Below are 22,153 nucleotides of genomic sequence, written 5' to 3'. Positions count from 1 at the left end.
ATTCTTGTGTATGAGCATGTAGGTGTATGAAGTTATATCAAGAAAGGACCCCAAAGATGCCTGCTAACAATGGCTTTGAACTAAAACCCCTAATTTAGAAATATTTGTATTCAAATGAGAGCTAAGGTGCCAACAATTGCTTCTACAGTGGGACCGTAGCATGGCACTGGGGCACCACCCCTTGTATTAGCGTGTCAGGATGGGGGCCCGAGGGGCCGCTGTGATTAAGGACACTAGGCAGCAAGTATGGATGGTGAGGTCAGGCTCTGACCCTACCCCCATGAGGCAGAAGACTTTGGGCCTTGGACTGACCTGGGATCTAACTTCCAGGGCAAACAGTGAGGCAGGAGGCAATGGGGATGGCCAAGTTCAACCTCAAGATTTCCCTGTTCTTCTACTTTAGTTTTTCAGAGCTTGCATTCACCTCCATGCCATCTCTGGCCATTTCTTTGGCTTATTTTGTTGACAGTCTTGGAGTTTTCACCTCTTTCACGTAAAGAAATGTTCTCTTCTTGGTTTCTAACTTTCCCTGCTCCTTGCACAGCCTCAGGTTGAGCTGGATTGTAGTCTGATCCCGGTACTGATTCCCTTGCTCACTGGCTGCGAAAGCCTGAGCTCACGGTCCCTCTCTGTGCCTCCAATTTGTGTGTCAGACGGGATTTACACCACCGGCCCCAGCTTTGTCGTGGGGCTGTAGGAATGACAATCATGATGGGTGTGAAAATGCTGAGTGCCGGAAGGTGGCAGAGGGGGAAGCTGGTCAGAGTCAGGCCCTTTGGAGAACATCCGGGGGCACTGAGAAGCCAGGTGCTCTCCGGGCCACACCTGAGGAAGGTCCTAGGGCAGCTATGGGAAACCTGACGTCCCCCCTGCTTCCCTTAGCTCCTCTGTACTAGGTGTTGAAGCAAATACTTAAGCTCGCGCGCCCAGGCCTCCCCTCACCTGGGAATGCCCTCCAGCTGTACATCGGAGTCCTAACCTCTTATCTGCCTAATTTTTGCTGAGGACCTGGGACATGCCCCCCTTTTCCACTAACTCCTCAGCGGGGCTGCCCAGAGGGCTCAGCGATAGGACATGCACAAGAGTAAACAGTGTAGGTGGGGTGACCGGGACACTGTCCCTTCCACACCACGGGCCCCACTGATCTGTACCGTTAGCCCACCACACCTCCAAACTCCGAACTCCCCTGGCCACCCATGAAACACTCCTGTGTTGGCTGGAACCAGCCTGCGTTCTAGAATCTTGCCCCCTCGAATGTCCTGGTTCTAGAACTCCACTGCTATTCCAGACTGTGCATTCTAGAAGCAGAGGGATCAGCTGCTTTCCCAGGGCATCGTCAGCTTGCTCAAGCTCTCCTGTCCGGCTGGAGTCTGTGTTGCCGCCAGGATGCAGTGGCGGGACCGCTTGGTTGTGTTGTTCTTCCCACAAGGCATGGTGTTCACCACGGCTGCGCTGCTACTCTTCTTCATACACCTGAGCGTCTTCATCAGCGACGTGAACAATTTCTGCTTCACCCACCGCTATGACCGCATGACCTTTCGCTACACAGTGGTTGTGATGGTAGGTCGGGTAGGGCCTCAGGGGCTGGTTGGGGGAGGCCCAGGGGCTGATGGAAACCCCACTGCCTGCGTGTCAAGGGGCCATTCTCCCGGTCCCACTGGGCGGGGCCTATAGTTCTGCCAGGTGATCGGCATCTGCTGGGCCGCCATGGGGTCACTCTACGCTGAGTTGAGAGAAGACAAGTTTCTTCGGTGCTTTGCCCTGACCGTCCTGAGTGAGTGGGGGAATGGGGAGCTTTGGAACCCTGAGAAGGTACAAGGAGGGGGCAGGAAAGGCTGACGCGAACTCTCTCCTCTGCTCAGTACTCAGTGGAGCCATATTCTTCATCCGCCTGCCCCTGGAGTTTCTGGCCATGCAGTACCGGGAGGAGACCCACTGAAGCTTGGGGGTTGGGCTGAGAAGGGGGAAGGAAAAGGAGGCTTTGGGTATTTTAATAAAGTCTGCCATTTATTTCCACCTGTCAGCTCCTTCGTGGGTTGGGAGTGGGAGGCCAGAGACCCAGGGGAAGCAGGTCAAGACAAACACTTGATCTGCAGCATCCCCAGGCCCAGCCTGCAGCCACTCTAGTGGCCTTGGCTTTGGGCCTGGGATCTTAGTGTCTCGGGCTTGAGAGAGAGGAGCAGAGAAAGGCCCTCAGACCTCCCAACCTCCCCTCCTCGGGCCCCCAGGTCCTAGGCTGGCTCAGCCACAAGCAAGGGCTCAAGAGGGCCCCACACGGATGTGAGGGTTCATGAGTGGGTCCAGGTTGGGATCATTGTCAGCTGCAGCCCGGCCCAGGCGAGACATGAGCGCGAGGAGGGCCAGGAAGCCCAGCAGCCCCAGCAGCAGCAGCAGCCCCGCCCGCTGGAGCAGGGTCAGCGGCCGCTTACGAGACCCATCCCGGCTCCTGGGGGGACGAGGGGAAAGTCAGATCAGGCCCCCGGTCCCTGGTGGTCCCCAAGGCCTGGAGAGGAGCCCTGGTCATGACACTCGTCTTCCGGCCCCAGTGCCACCATCCCCGAGCCTCCTCTCCTCGGTGTACTGCCATCCCTGTCCCTGCCCCACTACAAGAGTGACTGTGTTCTGGAAACTGGAACGTGGCAGGCATGGGGACAGTCACCAGATCGGGTGACACTGAAGCAAGAAGGGGCCTCAGAGAGCCCGAGTCCAAACCTGACCTCTAACAGCCCGAGAGGGCAGACCTAAGGCTCCTGCCGTCCAGCTGAGGCCTCTCTACACAGCCCCAAACCTGGGGACCAGGCCAAGCCCCTTTTGTCATGAAATTGTCGTGCTCCGGCCGCTGGCTCTCATTTCCCCCACCTTCCTGGCATCCTGCCCCACTGACCCTGCGTACCTGAGCAGCTGGGCCAGCCAGCCCAGGGCAGGCCGGCGACGGTACTTGTCATCATCGTAATCCCCGTGGAGGCCTGGGGCCCGGTCATCATCGCGTGTGTCATACACCTTCCTTGGGGCCGAGGCTACAGGGGCAGAGTCACCAGCAGCCACAGACTCAGGGAAAGGGGCCCACAGCAGGGGCGGTGGGCAGGGCAGGAGATCCTTCCCCTTCCCGGACTGACATTAGATCTCAGAACTGTGGGGACGTAACGTCTGGGCTTGGAGCGCAGGACAGTCCCTCTGGATGGGCAAAGCCCCCCACCCCCTTTCTGCCCTGGCCTGGGCTGGCTCACCGTGGGTCAGGGGCTCGGGACTGCCCACGTGGACCACCGTGTGCTGCTCAGGGCGGCTGGGAGGAGCTGGGGGCCGGGGCACTTGGCTGTAAAAGGCTGGGGTGGTAGAAGCGCTGGCTGTCTCTCCTTGTTCAGGGGTACCAGTGGCTGCGGCAGGAAGACAGTTGTCAGCAGAGCAGGGAGGCAAGAGCCCCGACAGCAGGCGGAGACCCCCACTCACCGTTAAAGCTGGACCAGTCAGAGAAGTCGGAGTTGTTGAGGGGTTCAGACTCCGGGCTCACCGCCTCATCGATCTGGAGGAAGGAACCTGTGTCTCCAGCCTTCCCAGTGCTATCTCCGCCCATTTATTTGCCCCACGTGGGACCCACAGCTGATGGACGGACAGAGGGACTCTCACCAGAGGAAGGCCCAGTCCTGCCCGGGCCCAGTTGACCGTGGTCAGCTTCTCTCTCAGCACAGAGGCCACGGGGCCAACCAGGTTGCTTGGGGGGAAGATGGGGCCATTGCAGCTGGGACACTGGTAGCCGGCAGGCGCTGTATTTCGGGGCAGCTGGGCAGCACGTTCATTGAGGCAGGCCCAGTGGAAGAGATCTTAGGGCCCATGAAAGAGCAGAGAAGGGGCATAAGGAAGAAGACACTTTGCATCCCTAGCCCAGCAACAGCCCCCAGCCCACTGCAGGGGTATATGCACACACACGTGTAAGCCCAGAGCCGCCTCCTTCCCATCCTCACCCTAGGTCCACTTCGGTAGTGTTCCCTAAGCCTTCAGCCTCATTGACTATCACCACCTCACTAAGGCGAAACAGATGCTACAAAGCTCCCCAGCCCACTGCGGGGGCGGGGGTGGGAGAGAAGAAGATGCTACAAGCACCCCTTCAACAAGTGGAGCTTAGGCTCTTAGACCAGAATCAGGTCCAGGTGATGACGTCTGTCTGCTGACTTCTTTGAGCAGACTTGACTATGGGAAACTCATTTCCTCTCTGTTGAACATTAGAGCCTGTAATGAACCTCGAATGCCTGAAAGCCCCGTGCTTTTAGTACGTGGCTGGTCTGGCCAGCTACTGCTCACCGCCACAAACACACCCACGAGTTAGACTGGCTCTCACTCAACTGAGATTGGAGGGAGGAAACTAGGAGCTTTGATTTTTAGGGAAAGACACTGAAGCCTAAAAAGGAAAAACACTTGTCTGAGTTTGTACAGTTGATAAATGACCCAGCAAGACTAGGTACCAGGGCTCCAGCCTCCCTGGCTGGACAGTCTCACTGTCCTGCTTCTGGAGGGCCAGGAACCCGTGATGGCGCTGGGTCTGTCTTGACACCCCTAAGGTGCCCAGGCCTCACCATAACAAACGAGGCGGGTCGTCTCCCGGGCGGCCAGGGGTGTGTTGCACAGGCGGCAATTGGAGCTGTAGTCGCTATCCTGGAGCCACTGAAGGTACGACTGTACAATGCACTGGAGTGGGAGAGAGAGGTCACACTGGATCAGGGTCTCCACAGCCCAGCTCCCTAAGGCCAACTGCCTCTTTAACTCTTGCCACAGAGGAGACTTATCCTTTCGTTTGTTCAATCAATACACATTTATTAAGCACATACCGTGTGTTAGACTGTCTTAATAGCTGGGGATATAGCAGTGAACCAAATAAACCAAGCCCTTGCCCTCGCGGAGCTTCCAATCTATCACCAGGCCCTTCATGAATTTGGAGGAAGTCAATACTGTCTGCCCTCCCAGTGCCCCCCTTAGCGGCTCCCCTACAGGCCCCACCTTGGCGTGATTGGCTACAAGGCAGTGCTCGCAGACGTTGACCCGGTGTTCGAAACAGAATAGGTTGGTCACCTTCCTCTTTGGGCACTTGCAAAGCCCCATGGTCGACCCTGGGGAAGAGTTGGTAGGGAGCCAGGTACTGGTGGCTGCCACTAGGCACTCACCAGCCCAGGTCATTTCTACTCCACTTGACGGTCATTGGCGCCAGCCCCAGATCTCTGCCCACCTCCCCTCTCCACTCCTGACCACGCCCCCTGCAAAAATTCCGCCCCCGAAGACCCCCTCGTTCCCACTGGATGCGTCCCCTGGCCAGGATCCTCCATCAGCCTCTCACCGATTCCACCGGCCCCGCCCCAAGGGCCCCTCCTGGGTACCACCCCTCGGAGCTCCTCCCCCACTATCTCCACAGACCCCACTCTCGGCGTTACCGACGCACCGCGGCCCCGATCCCGACGAGCGGGAGCGCTGGTCCGAGGAGTAGACTCCGCGCTCCGCCGACCTCAGCTCAGCTCTTTCCAACTCGGGCCGCTCGGTTTATCCCTCCGCTGCCACGTCTCTTCCGGGTGCGGCGCGTACTGATGACGCCACGCGCCCCTGGCCCCGCCCCCGTGACGCTAGTTGTGGAGACGGGGGAGGAGGGGGAGAAGCGACCGCCTTCACCCTCCCGCCTTGCGTCACTTCCGCTTCCTCCCGGCCAGGGCGGGTAGTTCGAACGTTGTGCCTCAGGAACCTCCGGAGTTGGCGCGAGCCCCAGCACCGGCGGCGGCGGCGGCGGCGCGGCGAATGTCGAGACCAAGGCCAGATATGTCCGAGAGGCGAACGCGGTCCGGTGGGGCCGCCAAAGTCTCCGGTGAGAGGAGGGCCCTGGGGGGACGTGGGGCCGAGCCCTTGGAGGGGCGCGGTCCGGGTCCGTGAGGGAGGCCCTGCCCCTACCTCCTGAGGAGGCTCGGCTCCCGGCCCCGCCCCCTCCCGCGAAGGCGCCCCCCACCGGCCTGCGGGGGACCTTCCCCCTCTCTCTGCGGACGCTGCTTTCCGGGCTCTGAGGTCTGGAGCCCCCCGCCACATCCTAACTCTCTTTTCCCCCAGGGCCCATGGCCGCGTCTCCTACTAAGTCTCTGCGGAGATCCCAGCGGAAATCCGGCTCTGACCTCCCCAGCACCCTCCCTGAAATCCGTCCGAAGGTGAGCCGGGGGTCCTCGGCTCCCGCCCCGCGGGCCCCTGGACGGACACGAAACTCACGGTCGCCCCTTCTCCCCAGGCTCCCGACGCGGCCGCGGCTCCGGCTCCGGCCAGAAAGCCCATCGTTCTGAAGAAGATCGTGGCCCATGTGGTGGAGGTGAGGGCTGAGAGCCGGGCGGGGGGTGCGGAGCGACGCCGGGGCCGGCTGTGCGACCGACCCGTGTTGTCTCCGCAGGTGCCGTCCGCCCACTCGCCTCGAAGGAGCCCCAGGGTGAGTTCGTCTCCGCCCGCTTTGTGGCGCAGAGTGCAGGACTCGGTCCAGCGGGGACGGGCGCCGTGTCTGCTCGCGTGCGCTCAGGGGACTCGTGCAGTATTTAGGGAGCTTGCTTTTCGACACCTGCCTGCATCGCCAGCCTTGCTTGCTTCCTGTAGACGGAGCTAGCTTTTCACGCGGTGGTGTCCTCTCCCATTCTCCTTTAAAAGTGGAACTATGTCCCCGGCTATTCTTGCTCTTCACTCCCTCTTGTCCTTGGTTTTTACTTACGGTTGTGAGGTGAGCTAAGTGTACATGTGTTTGTGGTCTTAGTAGAAGCCAGAACGTCCCATTAAAACCTGCGCCTGAAGACAATGAGTGAGAGATGACAGCTTCTTGAGGAGCGGGTGGGGCTTACAGCCAAGTGGAGGGCAAGTGGAATGAGCAAGCCATGCAGCATTGTGTGGTGAGGGCTGCCAGGGGGAAAGGACTGGGTGCTGTGAAGCGCCCCTAACCCAGACCAGATGGCTCAGGGGCGTGTCACAGAAGAAGTGTTTTCACTGAACAGACTCTTTAATCTTGACAGACAAGTAGGAGTGTACCGGGCCAAGGAAGCTGTGATTGCAGAGACCTGGAGTACACACCCGCCCGCACACAAATCTCGAGGTTTGGGCAGCGTCAGCCTGTGTGGCGTGTCCACAGTAGGCCTTACCAGGGCAGGAAGTGTGCCAGGCCGGCACGAGTCTTGATGAGGCGTGACAGCCACGCTCAGGAGCTTGGGCTTCTCGTCCTTGGCTCTGTGGGCAGCCTTTGTTTTGGAGAGTCCTGAGCGAAGCAGTGACTGAGTTAACTGTGGGTGTGTGTGTTACAAAGCTCCCGGCTCCAAGAGCCGAGAAGAGAGTAGGCTGGAACAGAGCCGCCTGGGCCCCCAAGACCAGGTGGGAGGACCTGACAGGAATCCCGAAGTAGTGGAGGCCTGAAGTATTTTGCTGTGTAGAATGTGCACCTCTTTTGCCCAAATTTTTGAGGGGAAAACAAGGATGCACATTGTACATGGGTATAATGATTACATACTGTGGGTATAATAACCCCATGTATAATGCACACAAAACGTAGGTGTGTGTTATGCATGGAAGCACGTTATACACGGGAAAATATAGTAAATAATGTCACAGTGATGCTCCCCCCACCCCGGCTCACCACATAAGTGTCTCATCACACAGGACTGAGTTCAGTGGGTACCTCCTCCCTGAAGCCTTCCTTGACTGCCCCTACCCTATTACTGTCATGTTCATTGTTCTTTCTTTTTAATTAAGATTTCATTTATTTACTTTTAGAGAGAAGGGAAGGGAGGGAGAAAGAGGGGGAGAAATATTGATCGGTTGCCTCTCACATACCACGACTGGGATCAAACCAGTGACCTTCAGGTTTACTGGGGAGAGACTTCCACTTCCCCCGTGGTGGCCACTCATTCTTATTGGTTAACTGATAGTTGCATGAGACATTGAAGAGGAAAGGCTGCGAGAATGTGGGTGACTGTGTAGTGACAGAGATGAGAAAGAAGCAGTCGGCTAACCCCCATTTTGTTTGGCATCTCTTTTACTAAGACCCAAGGGGCATGTTCCCCAGAACTTGTAGACAGGAAATGTGTCTTTTGATAACCAATATCCTGACTTGTAGCTGAGCACAATAGTCATCACATTTGTCCTGTTTTCCCCCTTGTCTGGGCTGCCAAAAGGCTCAGGGCCAAGTTTTGGTACATTAACTTGGTAAGGCCGGGCCAGCCGGATGTGAAGTCCGCTGTTCTCGTGACGCTCCCATTCCGTGAGGGGCAGCAGTTAACAAGTGAATAGACCAGAACCAGATTGTAGTGCGTGCTGCACAAACACAAAGTCATTGTCAAAGAGAGAGGCTCGCAGAAGTGAGGAGGGCCTGGTCCAGATCCCGTGGTAAGGGGCAGCCTCGCTGAGCAGCAGCATCTCAGCTGCATGGGGTTGTGAAGTGCCAGTATGTGGACCTCTTAATCCACATGTCAGATTACACCCTTTCCTGTTCACAGCCTTGCCAGGGCTCCCCGGGCCTCCTCTTCCCGTGGCCTATAAAACACTGTGACGCCCCCGTTACCTCTCACACCCCATAATCAGTTCCTCCGTACTTGCTCTTGCTTCAGCTGCACAGGCCTTCTTATGCTTTGACCCTGACAGGCGCACCTCCGTCCCAGGCCTTCTGCACCACCCATTCCTTCTGTCTTGAACACGTGTCCTCTGGATGACTTGACACCCCTCCCCCGCCACCTCTTTCAAGTTGTAGCTCAAACGCCACTTCAGTGAAGCCTACATTGACCTTCACCTACTTAAAAATTCCAACCTGTGTCCAGTGTTCTATCCTGTTCTGCTTTTTCCCAGAATGCTTGCTATCTTTAATACGATATTTCCCTGTTTATCTTTTCCCACTAGAATGGAAGCTCCACAGAGACAGGGTCTTCTCTGTTTTATTCTCTTCAGGACTCCCAGTGCCTGCAGCAGGCAGGTGACCAATAAGTACTTGCTGACCTAATGGACACTTTAGGGAGATCCTTGTCAGTTGTGACAAGTGGACCACAGAAGGCAAGAGTGGAAGCAGGAAGAGGTTATTGGACTAGTTGTAAATGATGGGTGATGGAGGGCTGGCATCAGTGAAAGGTGGCCAGAATCCAGTCACATTGTGGAGGCAGAAGGTGGCAGGTCTTTGTGTCGCAACAGCAGGCTCCTCAGAAGCAATGGCCGACTGTTTTTTCTCCCCCTCCCCACTCCGGTCTCAGGGTCTGACTTCTTGCCCGGCCTGTCTCCTCTGTTCCTTTTAAAAGCGTCTGTGCTGTGGAGCTTTCCTTCCACCCAAGAGCTGCTCGGGTCTTTCTGGAAGTAAGTAGTGATATGGCTAAGTAACAGGGAGGTATTCTCTCTCCTGTCCTGGTACAGCTTGCATTTTTCTTGGAGAAAGAAAACAACCCTCCTAGCAAGGAGCTTACTAGGGAGGACCTCTTCAAGACACGTAGTGTCCCCGTCACCCCCAACACCACTCCTGTGCTGTGTGACCCGGATGTTGAGTCAGACTCCAGGGAAGGAGACCTGGACACCAGAGACTTGGAAATGTCTAAGAAAGTCAGGAGATCCTATAGCCGTCTGGAGACCCTTCGCTGCGCCTCCACCTCTACCCCAGGCCGCCCATCCTGCTTTGGCTTTGAGGGGTTGCTGGGGACAGAAGACCTGGCCGGAGTCTCGCCTTTGGTGTGTTCGAAATCAATCGAAGTCCCCACGGTCCCTGTGAATCCTTGGGCCCCAGACACGACTCTGCCTGGAATCTCCCCACCTGTGAAAGAGAAAAGAAAGAAGAAGAAGGTGCCGGAGATCCTGGTGAGTGAGGGGCAAGGGACTTGCTGCTGTCGTCATGCACACAGTGGGCGACATGCTGGGCCAGCCCTCTGCTTTGGCTGTTTTGGAGGAAAGCCAGTGCCTGCGGGGTGTGGGTAGAAAAGATCTAGCCAACATGCCCCCTGCCCACTCACCTGTCCCCTGTTTCTCTTCCCCCAGAAATCGGAGCTGGATGAGTGGGCCGCGGCCATGAATGCTGAGTTTGAAGCTGCTGAGCAGTTTGATCTCCTGGTTGAATGAGATGAAACTGGGGTGCACCTAGCCAGGCTCTCTCCTCTTCTCCCTGTACATAGCCCCTTCTTCCTGTGGAAAAGACACTTGGGGTCCCCTTCGCTGGCCTTGTCACCTGTGCGTGTTCTGTTGCGGCAAACCAGGTCTGTCCTCTGAGTGTGTGCGTGGCGGTGGTGCAGCTGTGGGAAATAGAGCTCACCTGGCCAGGCGGCCTGGCTCTAGTCAGTGACCCCCCACCGGCTCCTCCCTGCCTCCCACAGTGCCCTGGCCAGTTTCCAGCTGGGCCACAGACAGGAGGAGGACTCACTGGCCCAGCTGGAGCTGGGTGCAAAGCTGGGGACTGGGCGAGAGCCTCTGCTTTCTCGGGGGAACGTGGCCGCTCTGTGCCAGCCCCAGCAGGAGTGGGCGCCAACGGCCGCAGCAGCCTCAGGCTTTCTCTCCTGACTTGCCTCCTATCGGTGGCTTGGTTCTGTCTATATAAAAAGGCTTGAGAATTTAGGTTGTCTCCTAAATTCTGTTGATGGTCTAGAGGAGAAGGCATGGACTGGGGACAATCTGTCTGTGAGGAAGATGGACACTCAGCCGGTAGAGTCAGGTCTTGAAGGAGAGTGGGGAACCTTGGCTGGTCCCAGATCGTGGGCGTTTACGTCTCAGAAGCTGTAATTTATAGTTCTGTGTTCTGCTGTTGTTTGGTTAAGTGCCAGGCTGATGGAGGGCTGACTGCCTGGGGCAAAGGGTATGTTTAGGGGTGTGACACCAGGTGCCGCAGGCTCCAGCTCCACAGAACCTAGGCAACCCCTCTTGTCGCACATACTGTTTCTCACAAACTAAAGTGCACAGAGTCTCATCAGCTCCAGGGCAGAAACTTGTAGGTCAAACAGTCCTAGTCCCACCAGCATTTTTCGGTCACACTTGTAAAGGTGAAGGAAGCTTTTCTCACGATCCGGAAGGGGCAGGGCTTGGTAGCAGCTTAATCTTTAGCTTCCCTAGTGTCCTCTCACGTGAGGGCAGTGCCTGAGGCACGTGCCAGGAGTTGAGCTGAGTGGCCAGGGGATCATCCCTTTGTCTTCAAGGAACCCTACTCCCTCACTCCCTGTTTTTCTTTTCTCGTTGCTGGTAAGGGGTATGCTTTCAAAGGCTGCCCGGCCACAACTCGCACCGTCCCCCAGGTCGTTGAACCTTTGCACATCTACAGGGTTGCGGACGTGCAGGCGAAGAGGACTGTGGAGGGGCTAGGGGAAGATGAGCGCTTGGTTAGGTTACCTGAAACGCCACAGGCCTGGTGGGCGCTACTTAAACTCTACAAGGCCTGAGAGTCCCCAGACTACCTGCCCAACGCTTTGTGTCAGATCCTGCAAGCAAGTCCCTTTGCCAGGGTGAGCCAGATGCCCTTGAGCCGGACCACACCTGAAGAATTCTTGCCCTCACCAGCTGGTGGGGCAGGACTCCTGGGAGATGTCTTAGTCCTGCGGAATCAGGAGTAGCCAAGTGATAATGAGCTGATGTCATCACTGCAAACCTCTCTGTCCCTGAAAGACTAAGAATGTGGATTCTAAGGGAAAGTTGGAGTTTCTTTTAAATAAATCTGATTGAAGAGTTTCTATCTATTTGGAGATTGTGTTTCTTTCATTGGGTCAAAGGCAGAGCTGAGGGTGTGAGACCCAGCAAGCTAAGCCTTTTTTGGGCTGTATCACAGGGTTGTCCCTTTCATAGGGGGCTGCCAGCCAGCCTAGCCTCAGTACCCTGTGGTAGATCACTGCCTCCAGCCCCCCATGTTGTTCTGTCTAGTCACTCACACCCCTTCCTCCGAGGCTGGGCTACCTGTGAAGGAGGCCTCAAGGGGAGCCCCATCCCCTGCTGTTGCAGGAAGAAAAGTCGAATCGGGGGCAAGGCTGCTAAGAGCTTTGTCCAGTGCCTGGGAATGAATCCTACCCCCTAGCCCAAGTCCAGCCCTTGTTTTCCTGTCCCCCTTCCCTGCCAGGCTCCTGTGGAGGAGCCAGCTGGGCACACGGGCCCAGCCTGGATGCTCTACTGCAGTGGGTGCAGAAGCCCCCAGGGAGCTGGTCAATAATGCAGATATCTGAGCAACTCCACACAGGGTGGCTGCGAGTCTCTGCAGGTCTCTTTATGCTTGTCCTTGCTTCCTAGACCAAGCAAATCAGGGCCTTTAAATTCTTAACTTCTCCCCACAGCCTCCCCAAACCTCCCTACTTCTACCTCCCCTCACCCAGAGGCAAGCAGGCCCCTCTTTTTAAGGCCAAGCTTTCCGCTTTGACTTTTGGTCAAATTCTCTCATCTCTGAGGTTACGCCTCTTTCTCCTACAAGTCCTAAACAGGCTATGTTCATTTTATTGTTGGAAACAACCATCCTGAAGCAAAACAGTCTTGACCAGTCTCCGTTTTTACCTGCTTCCATTGGACCTTTCAAGGTTGGGCTCCTTGAAGGAATGTTGAAAATTGCTCTCTGCTTCTGTCCCATCTCCTCCAGGTGCCCTCACTCTGTTTATTGCTCAGCCAGAAGGAACCAGTGACCCCCTGATCCGCAGCGCTGTGCACTCAGGCCTTGGCAGCCTGGGCCAGGAATGCCCTTGGGGCCATGGTATTGCTGGCCCCTTTCTTTGCTTCCCCTGAGATGCCGCAGTTCAAGTCCTGGAACCTCTTTCCAATCTGCTTGCTCTCCCTAGATGACCTCAGGCTCTCCAGGCCACCCTGTTACACAAGGTTTGCTGGTCTTTCTCTCCAGCCCACGCCTCTCCTGAACTCAAAACAGAGTCTAGGATTACCTTCTAGACCTGTGTCTCAACTCAGAAGCCATGTGGAACTCAGCTCATCCATCAGCTGGCCTCTCCCTGTGCTCCCGCCATTCGCATCACCTCAAGCTCACCCAGTCACACCAGCCAGGACCCTGGGGGTCATCTCCTCCATCACCCCATCCTGTCAGCCACGACCTCCACGTCCCTCCATCGCCATGGCTACTGGACATGTGCCCCGGCCTCCCCTGGCTCTCTTCTCCAAACTGTTTACACTGTGGCCAGAATGCATTCCCTAAAAGAAAGCGTGGTGCTGTTTCCCCTGCTGAAAGCCCTTTCACACACACACACACACAGTGCCACCCTGGGTGTGATAGCCTGAAGAGTGCAGGCAGGCTCCTGAGGAACGTTTGTACACCTGTGTTCGTAGTGTGGTCCATAACAGTTGAAAGGTGGAAACAACAAGTATCCATCCCTGGATGAACAGATAAGCAAAATGCAGTACACAGATACAATGGAATATTATGCAGCCTTCAAAAGGAATGAGGTTCTGATACGTGCTACATAACAGGTGAACTTTGAAAGCCTGATGGCAAGTGTAATGAGCTGGAGACAAAAGGACACCTACTGTGTGATTCCGTTTACATGAGGCACTGAAAACAGTGCAATTCAGAGACAGAGTAGAAGGTGGTCTCCAGGGGCCGGAGGAGGGGAATGGAGTTATGTAATGGGTGCAGTTTCAGTGTGGGAAGGTGGAAAAGTTCTGGAGACAGGTGGTGGTGGTGGTGGTTGCATGGCAGAGTGAATGTGCTTAATGCCGCTGAACTGTGCACTTACAATGATTAAAATGGTCTATTTTATGTGTACTGTCACAATTAAAAATAAACCCACCCTTTGGTGACTTCCCATTTTCCATGCAGTGGCATAATGAGGGTTACTGGGTTTGGGCCGCCCAGTCTCAGCCTCTGCAAGTGGGCTGTCTGCGTGAGACGTACTTACACTAAAAAAAGTTTCGTTGTTTATCTGGCATTTAAATTTAACCAGCTCACCCTGGTTGGTGTCGCTCAGAGGATCGAGTGCTGGCCTGCAAACCAAAGGGTCAACGGTTCGATTCCCAGTCAGGGCACATGCCTGGGTTGTGGGCCAAGTCCCAGGTACGGGGCACTTAAGAGGCAACCGCACATTGATGTTTCTCACTCTTTTCTCCCTTCCTTCCCCCTCTCTAAAAAGAAATAAAATTTTCAAAACTAAAAGCAATAGCCTTTTTAAAAATAAAATAAATTTAACCAGCTCACCCTGTTTACAGCAGGAGCGCCCACACCTTCGGCACTGTCCCACCCAAACTGTTTCTTCTGTGGCCGAGACACCTCACTCATCACAGGTCAAGCAGCACCTCCCTGAGGAAGTCTGCCTGAAGCTCCTAGGCCGAGTACACGGCCCTTCCTCTCACGAACCGGGCTTTCTGTTCAGGCCTCTCTATGGCACATTCCCACACTATGGTCCACCTGTCAGCCTGGCCCTCTTGTGTCCCCTGAAGCTTCCCAGGGCAGAAGCAGATCACAGTCTGTATGTGTCCCCAGGGCCTGGCCTGAGGCCCGCCCTGCGGACTAGTCAGTCTGTGTTTCGTGGGAACGTGACCTATAGAGAGAATTGTGTTCTGTCTTGTATCTAAGTCATCATTTATTTGCCTTTTCTTCTATTTGGGCCCTTTTGGCCAGTTCATTTTTCTTTTTGGTGTGAATCAGCTACTATGGGCCTCTGTGCAAGTTATTTTTATTTCCTCTGGAGTCATTTCTTTAGACCTAGTTTCCAAAGTGAAGTGAGAAGGGCAAGGTTCTGGCCAGTTTTGTAGGCGTCACTGTACGCTGCTAGCATCCTTCTGGGACAGATCAAATCCCATGACAGAGCTCCCTGCTTCCCAGAATGGGTACCACCCTGGAGCTTGGCGAGCCCCTCTGCAGGCACCGCGGGCCATGGAGGTTTTTTTGTTCACGTTGTGAGGACAGGAATGATGACATTTAGGCCACCTAGGAAGGTTCAGTTGAACGGAGAGCACATTCGTGGACTCCTTGCCACAACCCACCACCTGTCAGTGCCTGGGTGGAGCGCAGCGTGAAGGACGCGCCTGGGATCACTCACTGCTTGTCCTCTAACTGGATTGCGCCTCTTCATCCTGCCAGAAGATGCATAAGATTCTGAAAAATCTGAGTGAAAAACGGTGTAAATTCCATCTACTGACTCACGACTTTGCGAGTTGGGGAGAAGCTGTTGCTTCAAGCCTGCTTGGTGGGAGACCTCATACCACCTCGGAAACCTCCTCAGGCTCAGCCCACCTCCGGCTCCGCTGTGGACCCGGCTGGGAGTCCCAGGGGAGGGGAGTTTGCTCAGCTGAGAAAAGCATGGGCTGAGTTCAGACTGCAGAAGGGGGCAGGAATGGGAGAGGGGTGAACGTCACAGGCAAGAGCATGGCAGTGGCCCCGGCTGGCATGGCTCAGTGGACTGAGCGCCAGTCTGCAGACTGGAAGGTTACCGGTTCGGTTCCCAGTCAGGGCCCAACCTGGGTTGTGGGCCAGGTCCCCATCTGGGGTCATATGAGAGGCAAACACGCATCGATGTTTCTCTCCATGTTTCTCTCCCTCTATTTCTCCCTCCCTTCCTGTGTCCCTAAAATAAATAAATAAAATCATTAGAAAAAGCATGGCACAGGGGAAGGTTTGTGATGGTGTCGGCAAGTGAGGCTCCTGGCTGGTCTGAGCAGAGGCTTGTCCCAGGGTGGTGAAGTATTACGTTGACGTTGTCCCTAAACAGAGGGGTCTTGAATGCCACACCATTTTCTTCTCAGTATCCAACCTAGACGATTTCTATGCCAAAAATGGGAGGGATTCTCCACTTTTTATAAGTTTCTCTAGGGTTCCTTTACATGGTGCCATCCCATCCCGCACCCCCACCCCCAACCCCACCCCCTTGCGTTTGCAAGGATCTGATTGGCTGGACAGAACTGGTAGGGGAGGCTCTCCAGGCTGGAGTCTGCCCCTAGAGAACCAGATAAGGGGAGGCTGGTGGGATGATGGCTGCACCTCACCAGCCGGGCTTCTGTTTTCCTCAGTCTCCTCCGGGCAGACGAAGAGCCCGTTCTAAGCCCGTTGAGAAGCCAGTGGTGCAGCCTGTTGAGGAGAAGCAGCTGGAAGACCCTCAGGTCTTTGGGGAGCTGGGCACAGAGGTGACAGGCGGGGTGGCAGGAGGACTGGAGAAACTTCTTTCCTTCCCCGGGTGGAGACCTGAACGCCCAGCCATCGCTCCAGGGTATGGGAGGACTGCCAGCCTCATGTCGCTTTGGTCACCATGTTCCCTTCTCTGCCAAAGCCACCTTCAGAGCCAAAGCTAGACCTGCAACCAGAACCCACTGTCAAGTTCCTGTCCACACTCCTGAGCGCAGCGGACACCCCTGAGGCCAAGCGTCCTGAAGTGTAAGGCTGTGGGTGTGTGCAGGGGAGGGAGGCCAACGGTGCTTCTCTCCCCACCGCACCCCCACGCTAACACGCAGGCCTGAGCTGGGACTCAGCCCTGGAGTGTATGGAGGGGAAGCCCGCACAGGACCGAAGAGGTCTGGGCTTTGGGCTGCCCCCCCACTTCCCGACCACCCCTTCTCTCCCAGCCTGTTGATCCTCCGGTCCCACCCTCACTGCACACCCACCCTAGGGACTTGGAGATCCAGGAGAGCCGGTTCCTGGATAAGGAAGACTGGGGCGCCCGGCGAACCTCAGAGGAATTTAGCCATTTACAGAATGCTTGCAAGAGGTGAGCCAGGGCAGGGCAGGTGGGGTCGGGCAGGGCGACAGGGCTTCCCTCTCCCTGAGGAGGTCAGCGCCTGCGGGCTTGCACCTTCACTGCCCCCCTTCTTTCCCTCCTCCCCCTGCTTTCTCCCTGCGCTGGTCTGGGTGACCTCCTTGCTGGCCGGCAGGTTTCTTCCCCTGACCTCCGGTGTCCTTCTCCTGTGTCAGCGGGGCCTGCCCACACGTGTGGGGGGCCACAGCTTTCTCCTGTCAATTGACCCATGCCCATGTGTCCGGTCATTGGGTGGTCTATAAGGCTGCCTAGTAGGGACCCCACCTTTAATTGTTCAAGAACTTGAGGGGTAGTGTGGTCTGTAGGGGGCAGGTCTGTTCACTGCGTGTCAGGCTCTGGGGCTCGGGCCTACATGACCCCATGGCTGTTTGCCCCGGTCTGTGGTAGTGCCAGGGTCAGTGTCCCCCAGGAGACAGCGATCTGGGGGAGTGTGATGCCATTTCCCCAGGGTGCCGCCCAGGCTCCGACGGCCGTGGTTCTGAGGGGTCAGCGCGTTTGTTCCCACACCGCTGACTCCGAGGGCTCAGGCAGGACCGGGCCCACACGGGACTCACACAGTCGTGTCGCAGCCCGCCTGCAGCCCGGCGGGCTGGAGTGGCTCGCCCCGGCCTGTGTGACGCAGCAGCCAGCCTTTCTCTTGCTGGAGAAGAGAAAAGGCGTGCTTTGTCTCCGTCAGGGCCCCTGTCACGCATCACCGGGGGGCAGTTCCCTCCCCACGCGTGGCCCTGCCAGACGATGTGGAGGAGCAAAAATAACGTTTCTCCCACCTTCTAAGTTCTTCTAGCTGGGCTAATAATCAAATTAACATGAGGCAGATTAAAAGGTGAAAATGTCCAAAATTTATTACAGGTGTACATGACGGTGGGGGGGGTGCGGGGAGGTGCCGTAAGATCTAAGACCCGAAGACCACGGCGCCATTCCGGATGAGGGAGAGGGAGGCAGGCTCTGAGGCAGGTTTTTCTATCTGAATCCTTTAAGCAGGCAGGGGACGGTCAGAGTATCTGAGTCTGTTTTCTTAATAACCAGCGTGAAAGTCAATATCCCAAGAGCCACATTTTGGGGTGGAAAAACTTTGGTCCCCCTCAAGACTGGGCCCTGGTCTCAGGTGGCTGCGCCAGGTCGCGCAGACTACGCAGGAGCCATGGGTTGGGAGGGTGGGGCTGCCTGGGATGAGAGTCGGGGGACTAAAGGGGGGTCTTTGTTTCTACCCCAGGCTTCAGGAGTCACTGAACACCATTCAAGCAGACAACCTGGCGCTGCGGGAGAAGCTGCAGAACCTGGTGAGGTCTTCCCCCTTCACCCTGCCTCCTCCCCGCCGCCCAGCCCGGCTCCCACGCCAGGCAGCCGTAGGCAGCCCTGCCCAGGTCAGCCGCCCACCTCGGGCCCCTGCAACCCTCTGTTCCAGCCTGACACCTTGTATAAGAACCTGAAGGAAGAAGGGAAGGCTACCCAGGAGGAAGCCCAGGAGCCCACGCCACGCGGGGGACCAGGCTGCTCCGGGTGGACCGGTAGCACCGTGGCGAGTGACAAGGGAGGGCACACCTCACTCCCCTTGCCCGAAACAGCCTAGTGCCCAGAAGACACCTCATGACCACAGGAACCCATGTCAGCCTTGGACGGGCCCAAGGCCAGAGACCGGACACCTCAGGGAGCCACCCTACATGTCCTGTCCAGCTCCCAGCAATAAACGTCCCCACAGCCGAGCGGCGGCTTCCCAGCGTGTCTGTGGGCCCTAAAGTCCGATGGAGCAGGAGGCCCCCAGCTCCACACTGAGCTTGGTCCCCAGACTGGCCTCCGATGTCCCTCTGCCTTCCTGGGTTTGCTGGTTCCGAGCTTCCCCCAGCCCAGAGGAGGTTCCAGGTCAGGTTAGTGTCAGCCTCAAGGTCAGCATCCCAGAGATAAGCCCTGGGGCAGGACTGGAAGGGGGCCACACCCCCTCCTGGAGAGGATGGAGGCTCCGGGTCTAACTCCAAAGGTCAGCTGTACTAGGGAGGAGCAAGAAGAACCACTTCCCACCACGTGACCCCTTTGTAAGTCAAGTCATGGGGGGGTGGACGCTGGTTAGTGAGGCCTCCTTGAAGATGCAGTACTGTCAGACTGGAGATGCTTCTGGAGTTTGAATTCCTACTCCCACTCACCCTCACCCTCCAGCCAGGGCCTCCTCCCTTCATCTAGGGGGATCCCCAGACTCTCCCGCTGACCCTCCCTAGAACCGGCCGCCGGAGCTCCCAGCTCTGGTCTGTCCCGGCGCCCCAGGGGCCCACAGCCCTCAGCCTGGCCGCCCTCCGCATCTGTCTCGTCCCACGGAGCCTTTCTAGGTGTCCCGGGAACTCTATTTTTTACAAATATTTTTAAACCATAAGAGAAAGCTTATTTAGAAAGTTTAGAAGAAGTAAGTGGTAGAAGAAATGGGCTCAGGAAACGAGTTGCAGAGCAAACGTAGGGTCCTCGGAGCTCAGGGGAGAGAGAGGCACAGTGACCCGCCGGGGGAGGGGCAGGGGCGGGGCATGCTCCGTGGTTCTTGACTCCAGGAGAGAGGGAGAGGAAGAATAGGTAGAACAGTCAAAAACTTAGAAATAATTCCCGGACTGCTAGACAGGGACCGTGCTTCAGAGTTTCTTGTTTTGTTTTTAAACTCCTCGATGAGAAGAGGTAACAGGCAGCAAGACGGCAAAGCCACTTTAAGTGAGAATACAAGAAACCGACACACACAGGTGTGGAGTGGGGAGAAAAGAAGGAACCCTGAGATAAGAGTGCTAACTGGATACAAAGTTGGCCAATTCTCTGTAGGGCGACTTGTTTCAAAGCCCCAGACCCCCCGGGTGACATCACCCACTGGGCAGAAACCCTCTAGCACATCACAGAAAGTCCTGGAACCATCTTTCTGCTCTATCCCCACTTCCGGGGGCCCCTGGCCAAGAGGATGGAATTCAGGTTTGCGGCCCCTCCTTGGATTCGATCTGGCTGCGACCAGACCCCCTGGGACCGAGCCCAGGCCAGTAACCCATAACCGACTCGACTAGTGAAGGTCTGACTGGGTCACGGCTTCCGCCTGAGCCAGCCGACCTCTCCTTCGAAGCCCACCTCTCCCGAGGCCGCTCCGCCCTCCCTGCCTGGATGGCCCTCAGCGTCCCAGGGGTCCCTCACCGTCCACTTCCTGGCTGGTTCTCGACCAGTGACCCCGCGGCATAAACAGCCCTCTTCCCATTTTCCCGAAGGGAATCACCCAATACTGAGATTGAGGAGGATCATTGGACCAACAGCCTAATGGTTTAATAAATGTAACCATTTAAGGACTTCCAGCAACAATGCCTCGTCATCAGGATGGCCCCATCTGAACCCGCTTCCTCTACAACCCTCTAGCGTCTCGGCCTGGGAAAGCAAGCCCATGCGGCTGCACTGACAGAGCTCGGCTGCAGGAGGGGAGTCTGGTCCAGGCCCCCTGCGCCCCCGCAGTCCTCTCCGAACCAGGGAGTTGCTGGCAGATGCCCTAAAGCACCCTGGCTACAGCGGCCAGACCCCAGCAGCGCACGGCCCTGAGGGGCTCAGTCGCTCACAGCAGCTGATGCCATGCCCTGACATGCCCCAGCCACACCGCTGCCCAGTCGGCAAGGCCCTCCGGGCAGAGGTGGCGCTGGGGGGGGGGGGGGGGTCCCAGAGCAGAGCTGTCCAGGCCCCAGGGCGTTACTGGGTCTTTGAATTCCCGTGTGTGTGCACACACACTCACACATTTTTCCCAGAACTGCTGGCCAGAGCAGGCTGCTGTGTCAGTCACAAGCTGGGCCCGCAGCCTCCGGGCCTCTCAGTCATCAGGACACCAGGATAGGTTAGCCGTCCCCGCTGTGCCCCCGGGGTCAGATCTCTCTCGGGAGGGAGGAATGGGATGCCTCTCCCTTCCCCAGTGACTGAGGGGTGCAGCTCATGCGCAGGGCTGCGGGAGGTGCGGCTTGTTCAGATGGAACTGCTTCCCCGTGGCTGCCCTGGACGCCCCTTAAATGCCGGGCAGCTGGAGCACACAGGCCCAGGGTTGAGCAGTGCCACTCAGGTCCGCTTTTCCTCCTATCTGCAAAGATTTGGTGAGTGCCTTGTAGGTGCTCCCGTCCAAAGGAGAGAAGGTGGAGTCTGGGGCCAGGACGGCTGTCAGGTTCCTTAGGAAGGCACAGTCCACGGGCCTTACCAACAACCTCAAGGTGGGGTCTGAGAGGCGAGTAGAGCGTGACTCCGAGATTGTGGGCCGGAGAGTCTAGACGGACGGAGCTGCCGTGAGCTAAAGCAGAGCCTGTGGCAGGAGGGAGTTTTGGGGGGAGAACGGAGCCCAGTTCTGGGCGTTTCAGTGCGAGCCGACCCTGGACCACCAAGTGGGGCTGTAGTGCCGGCGGCTGTGTGGGCTGCAGCTGACTCCGACAGCCTGAGCTGGAGCCCTTGGGTGTCTCGGACACGTGCAAGCACACGTAACGCTCAGATGGAGTCTCCCACTTAGTTGTCACATGCTCTTGTCTAGATGTCGTGTTTGTGACTTCACGTGTTCAAGGGACTAAAAGCCTTCCAGGAGGGCGTGGGGTGGGACCAGAAAGCTGCTGCCTGGTGGTGTCATTACTGTCTCCAACTTATCAGCCGACCTTGGCGTCCCACCACTTGCCTGGTGGTGACCGTCTCCCTGTGTCCTCACAAGGAATGTGTGTGCTCTCCACACTGACATTCTTCTGATAAGATCCAAGGTCAATTACCCTGGGTGCTGATAATCCCCTTGCCAACAACAGTAGCTTCCCGGTGCCCATCCCTGAAGTCCCGGGTCACACTACACCCTGCCCCTGCACCCACCTGCAGGCCTCCAGTGCCAGCAGGCACAGCCTCCTGACCGAGGGGAGTTGGGCCTGGGGGTACAGGGGCGGCTGGGGCTGGGAGCAGAAAGGGGGCTGCTCCTCGAGATGGCTGTGAAACCCTCACACGCAGACACCCACTAAGCCCGCCACGGCCCAGCTTCCCCAGCTGTTCAGGGGCCTTTGGGCCTGTCCGTGGGCTGCAGCCTGGCTGGGTGGAAGGCAGGACGTCACACGGGAGGTGAGAGTAGTCACAGCTTGAGCCGCAGGGACCGTCCCAGCTCTGCCAGGCTCTCTGAGAGGTCTGGAAGAGGCTCAGTATTTGTGCCGAGTACTTGGTCCCTCCCTCCCCTCACCCCCCCACCGCCAGCCTTCGCCCATGCTAGGCCATCGGTGCAGATGGCCGGGCCCTTGCCTCCTCTGCGCGCTGACTTCCTCCTCATCCTGGGAAGATCCCCTCTAAGGGGCTCTCCTAGGCAGAATCTCTCATTCTCCTCCCGGGGAACACATTGGTCCTCCCTCTGTAGGGGCACTGACCACAAGGTTGAGTCCAAAGCCTGTCTGTCTGCCCCGCTGGCCTTGAGTTCCAGAGCACCTTTGCTTCCTCCGGCCCCAGTGCAGATCCGGCATAGAGCTGAATGAATCAATGATGAGGCTCTCGGGCATAAGCAACAG

The 22,153-nt window shown here is 57.0% G+C and overlaps 3 protein-coding genes across 6 annotated transcripts; 2 read left to right on the top strand and 1 right to left on the bottom strand.

The window, feature by feature from the left end:
- The first annotated feature begins 1,311 nt into the window (after positions 1–1,311).
- TMEM262 (transmembrane protein 262) lies at positions 1,312–1,972 on the top strand. The gene is made up of 3 exons (XM_028517407.2): positions 1,312–1,560; positions 1,675–1,774; positions 1,863–1,972. The coding sequence occupies exons 1-3, from the start codon at positions 1,387–1,389 to the stop codon at positions 1,937–1,939; spliced, it is 351 nt and encodes a 116-aa protein (XP_028373208.1). The 5' UTR covers positions 1,312–1,386; the 3' UTR covers positions 1,940–1,972.
- Positions 1,973–1,986: 14 nt separating this feature from the next.
- On the bottom strand, positions 1,987–5,575 carry ZFPL1 (zinc finger protein like 1). Of its 2 annotated transcripts, none has more exons than XM_036029711.1 (8): positions 5,401–5,575; positions 4,990–5,099; positions 4,569–4,680; positions 3,625–3,818; positions 3,448–3,520; positions 3,228–3,374; positions 2,894–3,017; positions 1,987–2,446 (listed from the first exon to the last, which is right to left on the bottom strand). In XM_036029711.1, exons 2-8 carry the CDS (start codon positions 5,089–5,091, stop codon positions 2,260–2,262), a joined length of 939 nt encoding a protein of 312 aa, XP_035885604.1. In that variant the 5' UTR covers positions 5,092–5,099; positions 5,401–5,575; the 3' UTR covers positions 1,987–2,259. The 2 variants fall into 2 exon arrangements, with proteins under 2 accessions (XP_035885604.1, XP_028373207.1); XM_028517406.2 differs by having other exon boundaries at positions 5,426–5,575.
- Positions 5,576–5,627: 52 nt separating this feature from the next.
- Positions 5,628–18,358, top strand: CDCA5 (cell division cycle associated 5). Of its 3 annotated transcripts, XM_036029712.1 has the most exons (8): positions 5,628–5,839; positions 6,076–6,170; positions 6,248–6,325; positions 6,404–6,439; positions 16,176–16,279; positions 16,512–16,610; positions 17,872–17,938; positions 18,064–18,358. In XM_036029712.1, exons 1-8 carry the CDS (start codon positions 5,773–5,775, stop codon positions 18,226–18,228), a joined length of 711 nt encoding a protein of 236 aa, XP_035885605.1. In that variant the 5' UTR covers positions 5,628–5,772; the 3' UTR covers positions 18,229–18,358. The 3 variants fall into 3 exon arrangements, with proteins under 3 accessions (XP_035885605.1, XP_028372098.1, XP_028372099.1); XM_028516298.2 differs by lacking the exons at positions 16,176–16,279; positions 16,512–16,610; positions 17,872–17,938; positions 18,064–18,358 and adding exons at positions 9,379–9,813; positions 9,991–11,669 and having other exon boundaries at positions 5,664–5,839; XM_028516297.2 differs by lacking the exons at positions 16,176–16,279; positions 16,512–16,610; positions 17,872–17,938; positions 18,064–18,358 and adding exons at positions 9,379–9,813; positions 9,991–11,669 and having other exon boundaries at positions 5,662–5,839; positions 6,248–6,439.
- The last annotated feature ends 3,795 nt before the right edge of the window (positions 18,359–22,153 follow it).

This window comes from Phyllostomus discolor, chromosome 6, assembly GCF_004126475.2.
Source record: "Phyllostomus discolor isolate MPI-MPIP mPhyDis1 chromosome 6, mPhyDis1.pri.v3, whole genome shotgun sequence".
In the NCBI taxonomy this organism is placed as follows: domain Eukaryota; kingdom Metazoa; phylum Chordata; class Mammalia; order Chiroptera; family Phyllostomidae; genus Phyllostomus; species Phyllostomus discolor.
This window is presented reverse-complemented; position numbering and strand designations above follow the sequence as displayed.